The sequence below is a fragment of the Myotis myotis genome, unplaced genomic scaffold, assembly GCF_014108235.1.
Source record: "Myotis myotis isolate mMyoMyo1 unplaced genomic scaffold, mMyoMyo1.p scaffold_m19_p_9, whole genome shotgun sequence".
Classification (NCBI taxonomy): domain Eukaryota; kingdom Metazoa; phylum Chordata; class Mammalia; order Chiroptera; family Vespertilionidae; genus Myotis; species Myotis myotis.
Window position 1 is genome coordinate 52364841 of NW_023416401.1, and position 19707 is coordinate 52384547.

Here is a 19707-nt window from a genome sequence, read left to right on the forward strand (position 1 = left end):
GTTGCAATAGCCTATTTGAGTAGAGATAAAGGATGGCCTGGCAGGCCGCCGCCCACAGATCACTCCTGCTGGCCTTTAACCGAATCAGAGGTTCCCTCAGAATTCACTGCCCAGGTGCTCAAGGGGTGCGTGTCTACTGGGAAAATCAAAACACGCAACAGTTGGTAATGTTTATGGAGCACATGCAAAGAGCATTCAATGGATGATCTACTTACTACTCAGGACAACCCGGGCGGGAAGAGTCCTTCTATCCTCCACATAAGGCTGAGGGAAGTTAAGTAACTTGCTCCAGGCCCGTAGGTGGGTAGTAAGTTGGGGGATTCTAAACTCTCAGATCAGGACTGGACAGACCTCAAAGAGCAAGGCAGATTTGTAAGTTCTGATGGAAAGCATGTCACCATCACACTGTGCAGTGAAGAGACCATTTTTGTACATCTGGAGAGTGTGTTTGAAAACATCGCTGGCCCCCTTTGTGTTTCTCTGACGCTTTGCTATGCACAGTGGTCCAGGAACCAGCAGCACCAGCATCCCCTGGGCATGTGCTGAGAGTGCAGAACCTCGGGCCTCACCCACCTCCTGAGCCAACAGCAGCCGGGGCTCTGTGCTCACTGGAGCTGGAGAACATTCCCTTGTGGGGGCCTCACATTTGCTGCAACGCTCTTCCCCAACATGTACATGCCTCCTTCCCTCTCATTTCTCTTAACTCCGCTCAGTGCCCCTCCCTCAGAGGACTTCCCTGACCTCCTATGAAAAGCAATGTGGTCTTTCGCCCTCTATTTGCTTACCCCACTTTATCTTTCCTCATCGCAACTGTCACCCCTGAAATCGATTGTCGATTTCCGTTCCTCCCACTTGCCTGCAAACTCCATCCAGGCTGGGACTTTGAATCCCCAACCCTGAAGACAGTGGCTGGGATATAAGTGCCTGATAACTATTTAATGAAGGACTATATACGATGCAATAAATTACATGTGGAGATGCTGAGAATGTGAGGAACGGGTGAGGCCCCTTTTACACTTCTGTGCTTTTTGCAATTTGTCAAAGGAGTGTGCTCTGTGCTTATTAAACACTTTCAACCACCTCAAGATATATCAGACCACAAAAACAAAGCAGTTATACCTTTCTTTCTAAAAACAGTTTCAGGCTTTACGAATGATCAGATTCCATTTTAATAAATATGAAGCCATCTGTTTTCAGGGGTCTGCTCGTTTCCCCCTGAACGCAAAGACTTTCACTTTTGAAACTTGGACATGATGACTGTTATGTGGGCCATGCCCTGCCCCTCGCAGGCCCAGAAGTGGCCGCCTGATTCCTGGAGTGACGCAGTCCCCGCCCTCGGACCAGAACAACAGCCACAAGGGGCAGGTACACTGAGCAGATTCAAATCAGAGCCGACAGAAGAAAACAATCTTTACTGATGAATCATTTATTTGGACAAGACACAAACGTCTCTGCATTGTTTCCCTTGTATACAGAAAGTGGAACATTTCAAATATATTAGTTTTTCTCGTTTTCAATAGAATTCATTTCAATCTTCATCCCAGGAACTGCTCCTCACTTTAGGATTCACGTTTTAGTAACACATATGCACCCATTATAGCCAAAAGAGCATACTGTAAAGAAAAGAGAATGGAAAATAACTGCGAGGGCTACAGATACATTTGGGTTGCAAATGTGTTCAGATGAAGTCTGTTCAATACTGGACCGAGGACGGAATCAAAAGGTGACCTTTCCCCTCTTGTTCTCCACATTAGCTGCCAATGCCACATTGTGGTTAAAAACCCAAAAATCTATTGAAGGACTAAGGCTCAAACCCCAGCACACACAGCCAATGCACTGCTCATCCCACGTAGGTTTCCTATTGTTCTTCAAGTGGTTTTTTAAAAATATAAACACCATTTTCACTGACGCAGGGAAATTAGCATTACTGAGTTTATTCTACTACTTTGTTTCTTTAAATATTTCCATAATAAAAAGCAACAAACATATAGGTGCCATATTAGAACACATTATGGACATAAAAGATAAAAGTAGCTATTTTAAATCTATAATTGAAATGATTATGTTCCTTTGTAGTTAACAACAAATACTCTGTAGAAAACATAACTAGCAAAACATTTTAAACAAACTGAATCTTTATAGCGGCACATGTAAAAAGCTCCAATTTTTTTTTTTAAATACAGGCACACACATAAATTCCTACCTTGAATTTTGGATAGTCGTTCATTATTATGGTGACCATACCAACATATGGTAAAAACCTAAATTGTGAGATAAAAAGTCAGAGATATGAAAATTGTTTGTAATATGAAAGTAACCTTTGAAAACACCATAAACCAGCCTTAGGAGGCAAGTCCTGCTTGGGAATGGCATGACTAGGGCTGTCAGAGCAACGGTCCCTCCTGTCCCAAAGGCTTTCCCAGTAAAAAGCACCAGAGCTGCCAGCCAGGACAATTTTTAATCAGGCTCTGGATTTTGGCTGGAGATATTACTCGCCTCCACTAGCAGCATTCACCACAACATAATTAAAATACCGAGCCACTTGTACAAATGGAACGGGCAACTTTCATTAGCCTAGTGTTCATCTTTTCTCACCGCAGTAAGATTCAGATCCCACTCTAAGAACTGCTGTTAGAGAAAGCGTTTAAAGTACATGGATAATTAGTTTCATCAAGAATCGTCATCGTTTTCGTTTCACAGTGCTTTTCAGATGTAACAAACAAGTGTACTGGGCAGTGAATACAAATCTATATGAATCTCACAACTATGATCTATGGTCCCAGAGAGAGAAAGCTGGGAGCACAGGCTGACGAACGATCGAGCTGACAAAATTAATGCCATTAACGGGAAACAAGGTAACGCACCCTTAGTCCCCTACAGTCCCTTTCAATCGGTGGCTTGCAGCTCCCACTTATACAAAACCTATACCAGAGTTTCTAAAAATACAGGACTGACCAACTGGAAGTCTCTCTCATCTCCTGCAGACATTCGTGTGAAAATGCAATAGAGTAAAAATGGTTAAAAGGTAAGCAGAGAGAGAAAGGGGGTAGAAAGAGGCTCTACACTATAATTTGATGAATAAAGCTGAATCTTAGAAAATGGGAACCAGTGGTCTCCAGCCTCACACAGCTGGTGGGATTTAGATAAGATTTTAAAAAGGCATTTCTAACAAGGGCTAACATAAAAGGGTCGCCAAAAGATAGGAGGTTGTCCTTTTTTCTTCTTCTAATAAGAGGATACACTGTCTGGGGTCAATCAGAAGCAGAACTCATTGCTGAAACAATTATTCAAAGATGACTATTAAAAGATTTATCACATAACTGTTTTTAATAGTGAAAACAGGAAATCACCTGAATATCCACCAAAGAGGATTAGTTAAATAAGTGGCGATCCTGTAGCCATTTAAAAAGATGTAGATTTGACACTGAAAGCTAGTTCCAACTTCCTGTTGGGTTAAAAATAAAACTCTTCTATGTAAAATTATATATTCCATATGCATGCACATCTGCATAGGGACAGGAAGTATCTAGAATATTCACCAAGTGTTAAACAGTGGTTATCTCTGAGTGGATCTCTTGTAACTGTTATTTAAGACCAACGAATAACTACTCTCTCGGTGAGGAATTATTTCAAAACAGAATCAAACCCATGACATAGATAACACACTTGCACTCAGCTTTGATGTTAGGTCCTGGGTCAGTCCTGAGTTTTATTTCGTTATCACCATACAAACCAGAACTCTGACAGCTCTCCACGCATGTACTACTTACAATGAATGATCCTATTATCTCAGACAGTTAGTGTCTCTGGTTTCTGAATCTTCTATACAACTTAAAAGGTAATCCTCACCCTCTGGCTCTTCCCACCACATCCTTCTTTTCCAGCCAGTTCTGGCCTTCTTTGTACAGGCCTCTGTCATCAACTTCATTATTATCTCCTTTAGTCAGAAATTTGATGTCTCCATTATCTCTGGAAAGAAAAACAATGTCTTTTCAAAAATTATTTCCAGCACAGCAGCTTTAGCAAAAATTAGTTTATCCAACACTTTACAGCCACATATGGGCATTTAGAAAGCAGTCTAAGATAACCTGATCTTTCTTGGTCTAAGATGATTGCTTACAGATAACCATTCAACTAAAGCACAAATCTAATGACAATTTTATAGACTTAATTCTAAACACTCCGGTTACCCTGACAACTGCAAAGCACAAAAGCACCAGTAAGGCCGTGATGAGCTTCCAGCAACTGTTTTCACGTGGATTATATTCTTCACTCTAGACATTAACTTGATCTGAGTACGGATCTGAGCACAAACTAAGTCAAATGCAAGGGTTCCTTTCCCTCTACTTACTTTTTCTTGCCAAATGCAGAATGTGTTAATGCATTAGTTCCTTCACCACTGAGCAGAGTGGTGTAAAATCCAGTTTGCAAAAAAACAGGAATCACAAATGGCATAAAACCAGCATTAAAGAGACACAAGGGATTCATTTAAAACATCTAAACTGGTGCTTACATTGCCTTGACACTCAAAACACAATATTACAGCATTGTAGAGCTATAGAGTCTTCTTTCAATGGACAAGTGAAAAAAATGCACTATTATAATTTGATAAAAGCTTAAAAGCCCACAAAGATTTGAAACCACACCAAAAGGAGCAAGCTGGTTTGCAGCCATGGTCATAAAGGAAATCAAGAGGACAAAAATCCGGGCGGGCTCTCACAAGTCATGCAAACTACCGCAAGTCATCGTTATCTCCTCCACTTTGAACAGTTTCTCATCTTGTTTTAAATCTGATGAGAATACTGTCACGTTATGACTGAGCGTATTTCCTCATCGGTAAGTTAACAAGTAGACATCAAGTAACATTCGTGTATTAACACAGACTTGAATCAGGGTCATTCTAATGTTTAGAGTAAAATGGAGTGAATATTTTTAAGTATCAACATCTTTGGGGAACCTGGAAGCAGTGAATGGAATGGGCTTATAAATACCAGAAATGCACAAATAGTTATGGTGCACGCACATACACCCTGGATGAGTAACATGCCATCAAAAACACAAACACACAAAACCTAAATTTAATTCCATTACTCATGCAGGTAAAAATGCCACACTAAGCCTACACAGGGTAAATGAATAAAGCATATAAAATGTAACATTTTCACAAATCATGTGACTGTAGTACCTCATGGAAACTTAATGTATTTGAGCTAGAAGTCATTATTTTTGGTTCTCAAAGTGTCTTAATAAGTAATCACTGGCATTTAAAGGAAAGGAAAGGCCATTTGGGGGAATGGGGGGGAGAATTAATGCAGGATATGCAAGGATGGAATCATGGGATAAGTTGGGGAAAGAAATTTTTATCCATCCTAGGCTAATATTACTGTTGAGAATGCCACTTGGTCCAAAGTGACATAAAATGGAAAACGGTAGCTTTCTGTATTTCAGAAACGAATTCTCATATCAAAATAATCCTCAATTACAGTGGAATTTGATTTTCTTTGGGAGTCCTTCAAATAACTAATATTATGCTGCCATACATTCCATCTCACTACGTTCAGGTCCTTAATGAATGTCAGTTCTATAGTTCTCATAATCACCCTGGGAGTTACTGTGGGTAAAGTATATCATCCCATCTTACAGACTGAGCTACATAGCAGGTCCAAACTCACCAACTAGTAAATGGCAGAACTAGGAACATAATTCAGTGCTTTTGCACTTTTTAATCCACCATGAACACAGTCTACCAAAAATTTACAAAACAACACCGAAAAGAAGAAAAGCCTCTTTACTTTTCATGAACTTTGATTACTCTGTGAACTATTGGAATGTCTCGTCCTTCGACCTTAAAAACCACGATTTCACCAGCTCTAATAGGGTCTTCCCGGAAGTTTGTCAGGAACAGAAGGTCACCCCTGTGAAAGGCTGGCTCCATGCTGCCACTAGAAAGAAACACAAAAGCACATCCAAATCACCCTGAGGTCACAGGTGAACATTTCAATTCACAATAAATATAATGATAAACATATGAGTTAGAGTTTCAACTTTCATCAATAGTCCAGTAGGCCTATGAGCTATGAAACAAGACATAGTGTTTCCTTCTGACTGTGCAAGGTGATAACATTAAGTGAAAAGGAGATGATTTTTTCTTAGACTTAAATCTGAGAAGGGCCAATATTTTGCCTTTAAGAAACCCACATCTATAAACACATTACTATTTTCATTCAGAATTGCAGACTGCAAGTTGGTTAACACTCAAGGACAGTTCTTCCATTGCATGGTGTATCCCCAGCACCTAGAACACGACGTACTTGTTCAAGGAATGAGAAACAAATAAGTGAATGCACTTAGGAGGATGAGCTGTCTGCCAGCCAAGCTGAGGGTTGGAACAAAATTCAAACCCGAGTCTTTTGACTCCTGCAATGCCATCCTTTTGACCATATTCTAGAGAAAGCCCAATTTTAACCAATGTTTTTGATGTGGAGGTCAATAAATAATCCCACATGATACCAGTTTAAAACCCATGCCAAAAACCAATCTAGTGGAAGCTGAAATTATCAAAATAGAATTCATTTTATATATGCTCATGCTTTGTTTAATGCATGAGAGAATAAATAAGACTTAGACATATGGCTATACAGGTGTCATACAAGCAATGCTGACTGAGGGCTGGAAGGAGAATGAACCACATTCGTGAAGAAATAAGGAGCTGTAAAGGAAAACATGGAGTCACAATGGAAGCAGCTTGAGAAGTTGGCTCCCACCCCTCCCAGCCCAGCACACCTTCAACTTGTCAGCACCCACAGAACACAGCAAGGGGAAGCGCAGTGGAGACTGGCCTGGCACTAAGTTCCTGCTGATGTGCTTATTTTTAAGTGAAGCCAGTGATACTAGGTTTGGTAATAGATCTAGCACTCAAAAATAGAAGATCTGACAAAAAAGGTAGAAAGAGCTAGAAATGAGTTAAAACAAATTTGAGTGTTTTTTGTGTTGTTGTTTTTTAATCTCCCAACTTGGAATTTTATTTTGTCTTCTTCTGAAAATAAAACAATTGGTTCAGGGCTTTGTCTCCTTTTAAAGAATGGTGATTAAAATGCTTAAGATAATTTCTTCATCTACTGCTTCATCTTTCCTCTTTCAGCAAAACTGCTGAAGACACATAATGGGAAGATGTTTTTAGAAAGCCACCTCGGTCTTCACTAGCAATTAGGAATTGCAGCTAGAAAGGCGGCTCCTCAATGGGTCTCAGAGGTGGGCGAGTGCACTGGAGTCTGGCATCCAGAGCCACTGTCGTGTCCCATGAGGAAACCAGTTCTTTGAAACGTCTTACTAATATCAACTTACACTTGCTTTCCCCATGGGTCAGGCATTCCCCCAAGGTCATGTTCCCCAAGGTCACACACCTCTCATGATGTCAATAGTTTATGTTGACAAACCAAATTGCTTTAGAATTGTAAAGGATGCTTTTTAAAAAGTCTCTACACACTGCAATTTCACAATTTCTGAATGCACGCGCACGTGCGTGCGTGCGTGTGAGATTTAAGAAGAAGCAGAACATCTCAGATCTAGTCTTGGCTCTGCCTAAGTGACTATGAGATGCAAGTGCCCTGGCGCCGCTGGGCCTCAGGTTCCCTATCTGTTACATGAGAGGGCCCATTGAAATTTGAGGTTTTTAGTCAGAGAAAGACAAGTACCATATGATTTCACTTATATGTGGAACCTAATGAACAAAATAAACTAACAACCAAAACAGAAACAGACTCATAGATACAGAGATCAGACTGACAGCTGTGAGTAGGAAGGCGGCTGGGGGCTGGATATAAAAGATGAAGGGATTAAACAAGAAAAAACAACAATTCATAGACATAACAGCATGGTGATTACCAGAGGGAAGGGGGTGGGGAGAGGTAAGAGAGGGTAAAAGGTCTGGCATCAAAGGGTAAAGGGGGAATAAATGGTGATGGAAGAAGACTTGACTTGGGGTGGTGAACACACAATATAATATGATGTCGTATAGAATTATACCCCTGAAACCTATATAATTTTATTAACCAATGTCACCCCAATAAATTCAATAAAAAATAGAAATTAAAAAATAAAAATAAATTAGAGGTTTTTAATTTCTTCTTTTTTTTCAAAAGCCATTAAATCCATCCTTCCAATGAAATCTTCCTAGGAAGCCTAACATATGATACATGAAGTGAAGCTGTCATAACTGAAGCAAGGCTGGGGGGTCTGAAATCTATGAGCTTGGGCCCCATTCCCACCCACGTAAGTAAGACTTCATGATCTAAGGCACAAGTACAGAGAGCATCTTGAAGCATCTAAGGCAGTGGTTCTCAACCTTCTGGCCCTTTAAATACAGTTCCTCACGTTGTGACCCAACCATAAAATTATTTTTGTTGCTACTTCATAACTGTAATGTTGCTACTGTTATGAATCGTAATGTAAATACCTGATATGCAGGATGGTCTTAGTCGACCCCTGTGAAAGGGTTGTTCGACCGCCAAAGGGGTCGCGACCCACAGGTTGAGAACCGCTGATCTAAGGGCTCCCAAAGATGGCTATTCTATTTCAAACTGATTGCTAAGTGTTCCCCTTGGATGACTTTGTGGCTACATGACATTAACTAAAGTATCAACTCTTCTAAAATAAACAGGCTATGCTGTATGAGAGTAATAGTCTGAGAAGAGAGTAGCTACCTACCCAATACTGCAGGGGAAGCTTAAAAACATACTCAAGCCCTAGCTAGTTTGGCTCAGTGGATAGAGCATCGGCCTGTGGACCAAAGGGTCCCAGGTTCAATTCTGCTCAAGGGCACATACCTTGGTTGCAGGCTCCTCCCCAGCCCAGGCCCTAATCGGTGTATGTGCAGGAGGCAACCAATCAGTGTGTTTCTCTCACATCAGTGTTTCTCTCTGTCTTTCCCTCTCTCTTCCACTCTCGCTAAAAGAGCAATGGAAAAATATCCTCAGGTGAGGATTAACAACAAACAACAACAACAAAACCATACTTGATACTCTGCTAGGCACTGGGATGCCTGTTTGCTACAATCAAGTAACAGTTTTAAATCACCTCTGTTTAAAAATCAATTTGTACATAAATAATGCATTAATACCATTTTGTTAAACTGTCCTTTTACGTGAGTTAAAACATTAAAATACAAACGTGAATGTTTTGCACAGGAGCATCAGCATCAACATGTAAAAACTCTAACATCTCTGTTGAAAAAAATAAGATTTCCAACAAAAGCCAGAAAAAATAAAATATTCTCAAACAGATATCAATAAAGAAGACTTCTGTCCAATTACAGTACTGAGTCTGGGTTGTCAGGCAGGCTTGCCTGCAAGGTGACCCCGCTCCTGGGTCCAGGCAGCAGTGCGTGGTCCGTGGGACCTACCTCAGCACCACCACGATGGGGCTCTCGCTGCCAGTGAGGACGATCAAGCCCTTCCAGATCATGAGTGCAGAAGACACGATCATGGCGAAGTTCAAGACCTGGTAATACAGCTGGAAGAAGAAAGGCCGACCGGGAGTTAAAACCAAAGGCGGAGTGTGCTAACCCTGAGCTGCATGTGTGCTTGTGTAAAACCCCACATCTGTCCATGGAATGAGCCTGCCATATCCGTCTTTCCTTCAATGAGAGAAAAGGGAGAGGGAAGCCAGAGCATTCCATGGACCTGCTTTGTTAAAGCCTCACTAAGACTGCACTTCTCCGGGATTTCCCAGCGCCTTCCACCTGTGAGGGCCCCGCCACTCACGCTGCTGGGAGGACCTCCGCTGTAGTACAAGCGCACAGGCCTGACCTGAGCACCTGGCACCCGCAGTGCAGATCACCTAGAGCAGTGATGGCGAACGTATGACACGCGTGTCAGAGGTGACACTCGAACTCATTTTTTTGGTTGATTTTTCTTTGTTAAATGGCATTTAAATATATAAAATAAATATCAAAAATATAAATCTTTGTTTTACTATGGTTGCAACTATCAAAAAATTTCTATATGTGACAGGGCACCAGAGTTAAGTTAGGGTTTTTCAAAATGCTGACACGCCGAGCTCAAAAGGTTCGCCTTCACTAACCTAGAGCCACCTCTTAGTCCCCTGGCCGAAGAAGCCCCAAAGGAGGCTTCGGGGCCCTACAGCACTTAGCAATGACACTCTTCACTATCTGAAAGGCATGTTAAAAGTCAACAAAAAGTTTAAACAGCTGGATGCTTAGATTTTCCATAAATGGAAAGTCACGTGAGTTAAATATCATTCTGAGCTGACCTCGCTCACCTGAGACCACTGAGTTAAGACCCATAGGGCTTGTCTTTGCCCCTCCCTGTCCCTCACACGCTGAAGCACAGGCTCCTCCTTGCTGACCAATGCCTGCCACACCACCAACCCCTGGGACTGAGGGGAAACGCAGCACCTGCCCACAGCACAAACCCCTGAGCAGCTGTGGCTGCACTGTTGGTCCAGATGCCCACCGTCCTCCAAGAGACTATGGGGACAAAAGCCACCTGCCTAGTCTACTGGAAATGTAAGCCCTCGGGGCACCTGCCCTACTGTCCTCTGGATGGCTCCTTACTCAGGTACCTGCCTCAGTCTCCTTCACAATCCCTGTGGCTGCCCGGGGTGATCTGCGGAGCCTGTGACTGGCCCACCCAACACTCTAGTGCAGTGATGGCGAACCTATGACACGTGTGTCAGAGGTGACACGTGAACTCATTTTTTTGGTTGATTTTTCGTTGTTAAATGGCATTTAAATATATAAAATAAATACAAGTCTTTGTTTTACTATGGTTGCAACTATCAAAAAATTTCTATATGTGACACGGCACCAGAGTTAAGTTAGGGTTTTTCAAAATGCTGACACGCCGAGCTCAGAAGGTTCGCCATCACTGCTCTAGTGTCTCAATTCCTCCAAGTCTCCAACAACCTTCTCCCTCTACCTGAGCCGTCCACTCTCAGCCACATACATGGGACTGTAACTGCTTGATCTCCAAGTCTCTAACCCCCTCTACCTGACCGCCTGTGCCTGTCTTCTGGCCTATGTGCTCACCTACACGGTTCTTCCTCTTCCCCAACCTCCACCCTTAACGGCGTCTCCATCATCAGCATGCAGTCCCTCAAAGCCCCGTAGGCACATCCTTCACTAGGCCTGGAAGCCTTACTCCAGGACCCTCCCAAGAATAAACTTCCAGACCCCCACCCGGGAGAGGAAATCCTCTGAGGGCTGTGGCGGGGACAGCTGGGGATCTGGTTCTCAGCTCTTTCACCCCCACTTCCCCTTCACCCCCAGTTCCAGAGACACGGGAACTGCCAATTCGTGAGTCTGAGGATTCTGCAGCACAAACAGTGAAGTTTTTCCTCAGTTTCCCCCACTGCTGGCTTAGGATTTTGCCTTTTTCTAGCTGTCAGCACTCTTTCATCTGTTTTCTAGTTTTTACTTTTTGATTGATCTTGTTCCCTTTCCTGTCTTGGAGCAAAAAAGAAGTAAAGGCTTAAAACTATTAATTTTCCAGAGAAGAATTGCAAGTAGTGAATGAACATTTAAAGTGCTTAAACCAAATCCTGCCTTCACCCTCCTGGCCCCACTTTTTTTGCCTAGCAAATTGTAAGGTTTGGGGTTTTTTAAATACTAATAATCAGTTCTTGGCAAAGGCACATTTGGGATGCGAGGTGACATAATCATCCAGAAAGCTATTTAGTATCAAGAGGTTGTTACTCTTGGCCCAGTAATTCTACTTCTCAGAATTCAATCTAACATAAAGGCAGATAAGGGGTTATGACCCAATATATTTATCACAGTCTTATTTCTAACAACAGAGAAAATGAAACAAAAGCAGTAATAGAGAAATGATTGCGAAAATAATGGCAAGTTATTGCACTGTTTAAAACAATGCAAAAAATACATTCAGTGACATGAAAACACTTAAGATATATTAAGTGGCCCAGCTGGCGTGGCTCAGTGACTGAGCGTCAACCCATGAACCAGGAGGTCACATGCCCAGGTTGAGGGCTGGATCCCCAGTCGGGGGCATGCAGGAGGCAACTGATCAATGATTCTCATCATTGATGTTTCTATCTCTCTCCCTCTCCCTGCCTCTCTGAAATCAATAAAAAATATATTTTAAAAAAGATATGTTAAGTGGAAAATGTAGGCTGCAGTAGGATCCCCACAAACTATAAAACAGTTTAGAAAATACACACAGGGAGATGCCCCCAAGATACTAACAGAGGCTACCTTAGCACAGTGGAATGATGAAGGACTCCATTTTCTCCTTCCAACTATTCTCTATGCTTTAAAATTCCTATGACGGGCATGGATTAATTCCAAAATGGGGGGCAGGGGGGGAGGGTAAAGGAAGTGCAATGGACAGCATAGTAACTGCTATTAAAATAATCATTTTAAAGAGTGTGACAAACAGGAAAACGTATTCTGATGTGATACAGAGCTCAAACCTGTCTCTTGCTAATATTACACCTATGAGGACTTATGTAATTCAAGGTAATTAGGAAGGATATGACTGAAAGTGGGGACATAAAAAAAAGTGAATTAAAATAACTGAATATATTTTGATGTAATAAATAAAAACAGGAAAATAAATGTAACTCAAAATTAAAGTTACACACCATTTTTTTTTTAACTCTTTGGCTATTGTGTCAATATCAAATTATGAAAAGCTTCTCCACCTGCTCCGTCGGAATTGAAGGATTTGATAAACAAACTTTGTTTCATGATGAATTACAGATCTGATTAGGAAAGCCCCAAGTCAGGGTTTTAAAAGAGACTGTCATTTTCAGAGAGGTTTTCAAACCACCAGGCTTCACCTTGAAGAAAGCACACTACAAAACCTTGTGATTTACCTAACAAAGGCTGGGTACTAAGAATATATTTTCCAGTATGATTTCCTGTGCTTGAAATATTCATCAAGGGGAAGTGAAATCAATTATTCAAAAAACTTCCTTTGAGCAAGATATCTATTTGCTAAAGAAAGGGGCAGTTATATAAAAACTTAAGCTAATTGCAAAAGCACAAATCCCACTTCCAACACCCTGTCTGAGTCCAGGATTGAAATCCTGGAATCCAAAAACATAATTTTGATTGAACGATGACAAGCTGACTTGAACAACAAGGTGCCCTTGTTCATCTCTGCCTACCAACTTTGTATGCTTGGCACCTAATAACCCAGCAGAGTTTAGAAGCAAGCCCACACTCAGTCTTTGTCAACCAATGATAAAACAGCCAATGTCTGAGGGTTCTCGACAAACATTTGAGACTAGAAATTCTGGCTGACAGAGCAGCAGAAATGCCAGTAGCTGTATTTCTTCCTCTCTTCCTCACTGCAGAAACAAAGAGTCCTTTTTTTTTTTTTTTTTTTTGCATGTGGCTCTTGCCTTAATTAAGCATAGCAGAGAAAGGAGGTCCCACTTCCAGGACTAGTGGAGCATGCATGCCTGACAAGGTGTCACAGGTTGCTATTTTGGAGGGAAAAAGAAAGAAGTAAAAGGACAAAGCTTAAAAAAAAAATACCAGAGGATTTGAGCTTCTTAATGTTAATTAAAAGATTAGCAAACATAGGCAATGCAACAGCTACTAATAGTTCTTATCACTGAGCATGGGAATATACCGATCCTTCAAAATGGCTTAGGGATTGATACGTTCAAGGCCTTCTCTGATAGTCTGCCATGATAATCATCTGTAATCATACCATTTTAGAGACATTTAGAAAACCTAGCCAAGTAAGTCTAGATTTTTAAATAAAGCTCTATTTCCTGGAGGATTTTCTTGAGGACAGTATCAGTGCTCAGGACAGTAGCTGTTGGTTTTTCAAGCTCATGATAATCACTGCCACAACTCATCTTAATCACAGACACTCCCAGGAGCTCATCAGCTATGCACACCTAGAAACAACCAGACTCTTAAACACAGTTCATGAAACTCAAGTCACCAAACTCCCACATGACTGCACTAGTCTGAAATTCCACTTGGAGGTGGGGTGGGGTGGGGTGGGGAGGGAATTAACCACATGCCCAAAGGAATAAGTTGTGCCCTGCCATGGGCACCACCTCACACCTCAATATAATAGGACAAATGAAACAGGATGTCATCAAAATCATGAGAATGAATACCATTTTCAAAGAGAATCACAACTTCCCAGTAGGAAGGTTCCATTTTTCTTAGCACGCTTTATTATTAGTATCAATAGAAGTAATTCATATTCATCATGGTATTTGTGCCCTACAGATCCCAGATTCTCTAGAAGTTTAGGCACGCTCATTTTTCCTGGAGGAGAGAGCCTCATTTCCAGTCCCTACTCCTCTTGGTTTATATGGAAGAGAAAGACCCAGAGACAGTGATCTGAGCCAAGAGCTAACCAAGGACAGAGCAAGAAGGAAGTTTTCCTCTGAGGGCCCAGAAGAGAGAAATCAAGCCCAGCTGCCCAAAGACCACACGCTAACTGCCTCCTATATTCAAGGTGCAGCCAGACCAGAGAATCTGAGAAAGAAGTTAAAGAAGCCTGGTACGAACATAATTTTGTAAGTTAATTATACTTCAATTAAAAAAAACAAACAGAAAGAAGGAAGTTGGAGACTTCTGGAATCCCTTCCGAACACCGATTCAGTCCACACTGATTGAGCACCACCACTGAGCTCTCTGGGCACAAGGAGCTGTACCTAGTCCCGGTGCAGGGCTGGGAAAACACTTCCCAGAATGGGAGGCACTCCTGCACAGTTCCCGCTGTCACAAAGTGATTTCCTTTCGCCTGCCTTTCTGCCCCGTCCAACCTCGGGCAGCATTCCTCTGGGCGTCAGGCCTTGGGAGACCCACAGAGAATCCGTTTCCCCTCCCACCGGGTGGCCCTTTAAATACCTGCAGACAGCTGTCACTCGCGGCCAAGTCAACCTCCCTGCTTTCTCAACCACATCTGACATCCATAGGGCTAGATTTACACTTTCTTACCCTTCCTGACCACTCTGCCCCAATTGGGCTCTTGTCAGTGCAAGAAAGCACACACACATGCCCACAGGTGGGTCGGTGCGGATTTGAACCCCGGGCCTAAGAGAGCCCGGCGCGGGAGTTGCAGCGCTGTCCTTGCTGTAGCCATACCCTGGATGCCCTGACTCCCGGGCGCGCCCCCCACGCGGGCCTCTTACCTGGCGCTTGTTCATCTTTCTCAAGTCCCCGAAGATGTCCAAGCCGGACGTGGGGAGATGCGTCCCCACGACGCCCGCGCGCACCATGCTGGGGTCTCTGGGCCAAGGGGGGGCCCGCGGGCTTGTGGAGTCCCTGACAGCTGTGGAGCACCCGCCGGGCCCCCGCCCACCAGCCCCGCGTCCTTGCAGGCCACGTGACCAGCATTCGCTCAGGAGTCTGGGAATCGTAGTCCCGCGAGTCTTGGCCTCCAGTGTACCAGGAAGGAACCGCGGGAAGAAAACTACCACTCCCAGAATTCTGCGGGGCGAGAGCTTCGTCCAGTGAAGACCCAGGGCTCGTAGGTAGGGCAGCGACGGGGCTCAGAAGCCTTGTCCGACCCTCCTGAGGGAACCTGGGGGAATGGGTGATCCTGCATTTCGTAGAGGTAACTCGGGGAAGTGACTACTCAAGAGGAACGGAATTCCCCAAGACTCTGGTCAGGCGCCAAGAGGACACCTAAAACTCTCTCCATTAATCTAGCCGTGTATCTTGGCCATTGGATGACTGCACGAGGAAGGTGGGGCTTGTACACTAGCCGCGGGCTGTGATGACTCGGGGAGGAGCCTAAAGATGGGCCTGGTGGATGGGCGGGGCTTGGAAAAGGCGGGAGTTTTGAAGCCTCTGAGTTTCATGCTCTGTAAGGGCAGTAAGATTTGAATATTTGGATACAGAGATGTAGCCTCTTAATCATAGCTGTGTCGCAACGGATATTAATTGAATGAATAAACAACCAATTAATTTAATACACGAGGAAACAGAGGCCAAGGTTAAGAGGCAGAGTCTGGAATAAAATTCAAATTTTCAAATTTGTAAATCCTGGATTACTACCGTCCTGACCCTAGATTCTGTTTAGTTCATTCTCTCACTCACTGATGCATTATTTATTTCATTCATTTATGCACAAATATTTTTGGAGCACCTATTTGCACCTGACCCTATTTTAGACACCTGAGAAACATCAGTGAACAAAACAAGCAAAGATCCTTGCCCTCATTAAGCTTACGTTCTAGTAGGGAAAGACATAAGTAAATTATACAGTACCTAGAGCAGTGGTTCTCAACCTTTGCTGCACATTAGAACCACCTGGGAATCTTTTTAAAATCCTGGTTTCTGGTCCGCATCCTCCGGAAATTCTGTTTCTTTGTTACTAATGTTGTGGCCCCACCCCATAATAAAGAAACAGAATTTCTGGAGGATGAGGCCCAGAAATCAGGATTTTAAAAAGATTCCCAGGTGATTCTAATGTGTGGCCAAGGTTGAGAACCACTGACCTAGAGGAAATAAGGAAAAGCAAGTAGGAGGAATAAGAAGCTCTGAGGGAAGAAGGCAGGTTGCAATTTAAAATATTCCAGAAGCTGACTTACCATGAAGCTAATGAAACATGAGCTTTGAGACACTTCACTTGCAAAGGCTCATTCCAAAGCCTTGAAGAAAAATGGTCATATGGTTTTGTACAACTTTCAAAGCAAGATATTTGAATTGGTTGAGTCCTGTTTCTTTGCTTTCCAACTTCCCCTCCATCATACTTTCCCTCATGTTGGAGGAACAAAGAACATTTTGAGTCAGAGATACATTTAGTTTGTGTCTACTGGGTAGATGTATGTGGTTCATGGTCATTTCCTGACACCCTGGTGTAGGAATGGCTTCTAAGAATACTGCCACCCACTGTGCCAACTCAGCTGATACCCTGGCAGGAAGTTGCACTAGAGAGGTGGTTTCCTGATATGAGGGTACCTTACAGCACCTGGCCTTGGAAATATGTGGATAATAAAGGAGAAACAAGGTTTTAAATGTATGGATCCAGAAGCTAATCTGTGTAAAATTCTTTCAAACATCACATGTATAAAATCAAAAGTGGGCAGCCTGGCCAGTGCGACTCAGTGGTTGAGTGTCGAACAAAGAGGTCACTATTCTATTCCTGGTTGGGGCACATGCCTGGGTTTTGGGCTTGATCCCCAGGAGGAGGTGTGCAGGAGACAGCTGATCAGTGATTCTCTCTCATCATTGATGTTTCTGTATCTCTTTTCCTCTCCCTTCCTCTCTGAAGTCAATAAAAATATTTTTTAATTGGAAGATTCAGTTCTCTTCAGTCCATCAGAATAATACAGCCATAGTTAAAGTTAACACAAACAGTTGCTTGAATTATTATAGGTGGTCCTGAAGATGTTTAGATGTGTTCAGATTCTGGATATATTTTGAAGATAGAGTCTTCAGGATTTTTGAAAGACGGATATAGGCTATGAGAGAAAAGAAAGTTAAGGCTGACTCCAGGGTTTTTAGCCTGACAACTAGGATAGAGTCCTCCTCAGCTGAGACACAGAAAGCTATAGGTGGAGCAGGTTTGTGGGAGAAAGTAAGAGTTCACATCACTGTGACCAAAAATCCAGGGCCCAAGGTTTTACCAGCCCAGTGTCCTCAGGCCACATCCTTTGGGCTGCCTACACGCTCCTGCGTAGGCTGAGCACTGCATGAGGAGTGATGCAAAAAGACATAGGGTGGAAATCCCCGAGTACTGTCCAATCTGGGATGAGTTAATTAACTTCCATGAACCCTTTTCCTCATCCATAAACTAAAAACTATTTTGGCCGAAACCGGTTTGGCTCAGTGGATAGAGCGTCGGTCTGCGGACTGAAAGGTCCCAGGTTCGATTCCAGTCAAGGGCATGTACCTGGGTTGCGGGCACATCCCCAGTAGGAGATGTGCAGGAGGCAGCTGATCGATGTTTCTCTTTCATCGATGTTTCTAACTCTCTATCTCTCTCCCTTCCTCTCTGTAAAAAATCAATAAAATATATTTTAAAAAAATAAAAATAAAAACTATTTTGGTGGTAGCCATTTTGGAAGGCAGTTTGGCAGTTTCTTATAAAACTAAGCATACTCTTGCCATACAATCCAGCAGTCATGCTCCTTGGTATTTACCCAGAGTTTGTGGAAAACTTATGTCCACAAACCTGCACACAATGTTAATATAAGTTCTCTTCATAACTGTCAAAACTTCAAAGCAACAAGATGTCCTTGAGTCGGCAAATTAATAAATTATGGAATATTCCATTGTCAACCAGACCATGGAAAATTATTCAGTGCTAAAAAGAAATGAGCCATCAAGACATGAAAAAATATGAAGGAACCTTAAAAGTGTATTATTACATGAAAGAAGCTGATTTTAAAGGCTACATACTGTATGATTCCAACTACATGACATTCTGGAAGAGGCAAAACTATGGAGACCTTAAAAATGTCAGTGGTTGCCTGGGGTTAGTGGAAGGGATGAGCAGGCAGGGCACAGAGGACTTTTAGGCCAGTGAAACTACTCTGGGTGGTGCTATAATGGTGGAAACATGGCATTATACATTTGTCAAACCTATAGAATCTACGACACCAAGAGTGGGCCTAATGTACACTGTGGGTTATAATAATGTGTTAATGTAGGTCCATCAACTATAACAAATGTAGCACTCTGGTGGGGGATTTTGAGAATAAGAAGGCTGGCGGTTTATGGGAAATCACTTTCCACTCAATTTTTCTGTGAGCCTAAAACTGCTCTAAAAAAAAAAAAAAAAAAAAAGATTATTTTAAATTAAAAATAAAAAACAATATTGGTAATATCTGGCCTGTTTGTTATAACAACCACAGCTAGACTGGGCCCACAAGCCAAAGTAGGGGCTAATAGTGGTCGGGCAGTAGATGAAGTCTTAGCTCATGCCTGACTCTCAGGGGCCAGTTGGTTCAAGGACCCACCTGTGGTTCTTTCCTCAGGTCTTGGATATCTATATTATAAAAGGCCAGTGGCCATAATGCCGTAACGCTGTAACGACCAAAGGACTGGTCACCAGGAGATGCGTTGATAGATCTCGAGGCATGGTGGGTCTCAGTCTCACAGCGCAGCAGGTCTGGGGTCCCCCGGCACAGTGGGGGTCTGGGTCCCCCGGCACAGTGGGGGTCTGGGTCCCCCGGCACAGTGGGGGTCTGGGTCCCCTGGCACAGTGGGGGTCTGGGTCTCGCGCAATTTCATGCACTGGGCCTCTATTACTAGTATATTAGGAATAGATATACTTGTCACTCTCAGAATCCCCACATTCTCTCTCTCTTCCATAAGTGAGCACCATTATGGTAGGAAGAGCTAACTAGAAGCCCATACAGTGCCCCCTCCCTACCAAGATAGGAAACCAGAAGCTATAACCCATCCCTGGGGGGGGGGGGGGGGGGAATGACCGAGAAATGACTTCTCAATGTTACACAATTAGCTAAAGTGGCAAAAACAAACAAACAAACAAACAAAACAAACTTAAATTGTTGGACTAGGCTTTAAGGAAAATTACATTTAAAATAATGGTCAGATATTTAAATCTTGTCAACCCAAAGTAAAGTAGAGAATTTGTCCCATGTTTCAAACAAAATAATCTGTGTTTCAGTCGTGGGTGATTTGAGAGCCTGAATCACCCTGCTATAGGCCAATTTCTCTATTTAGAAGCATAAGATATAACACTTCAAAGGGATCCAGAATCCATCTGGGTCAAATTT

General features: G+C 42.8%; 1 protein-coding gene across 1 annotated transcript; it reads right to left on the bottom strand.

Moving 5' to 3' along the window:
• Positions 1 to 1397: 1397 nt before the first annotated feature.
• SEC11C (SEC11 homolog C, signal peptidase complex subunit) lies at positions 1398 to 15345 on the bottom strand. Its single transcript, XM_036322836.1, has 6 exons — positions 15148 to 15345; positions 9401 to 9510; positions 5793 to 5942; positions 3850 to 3969; positions 2204 to 2261; positions 1398 to 1613 (listed from the first exon to the last, which is right to left on the bottom strand). Exons 1-6 carry the CDS (start codon positions 15232 to 15234, stop codon positions 1560 to 1562), a joined length of 579 nt encoding a protein of 192 aa, XP_036178729.1. The 5' UTR covers positions 15235 to 15345; the 3' UTR covers positions 1398 to 1559.
• Between the last annotated feature and the right edge of the window lie 4362 nt (positions 15346 to 19707).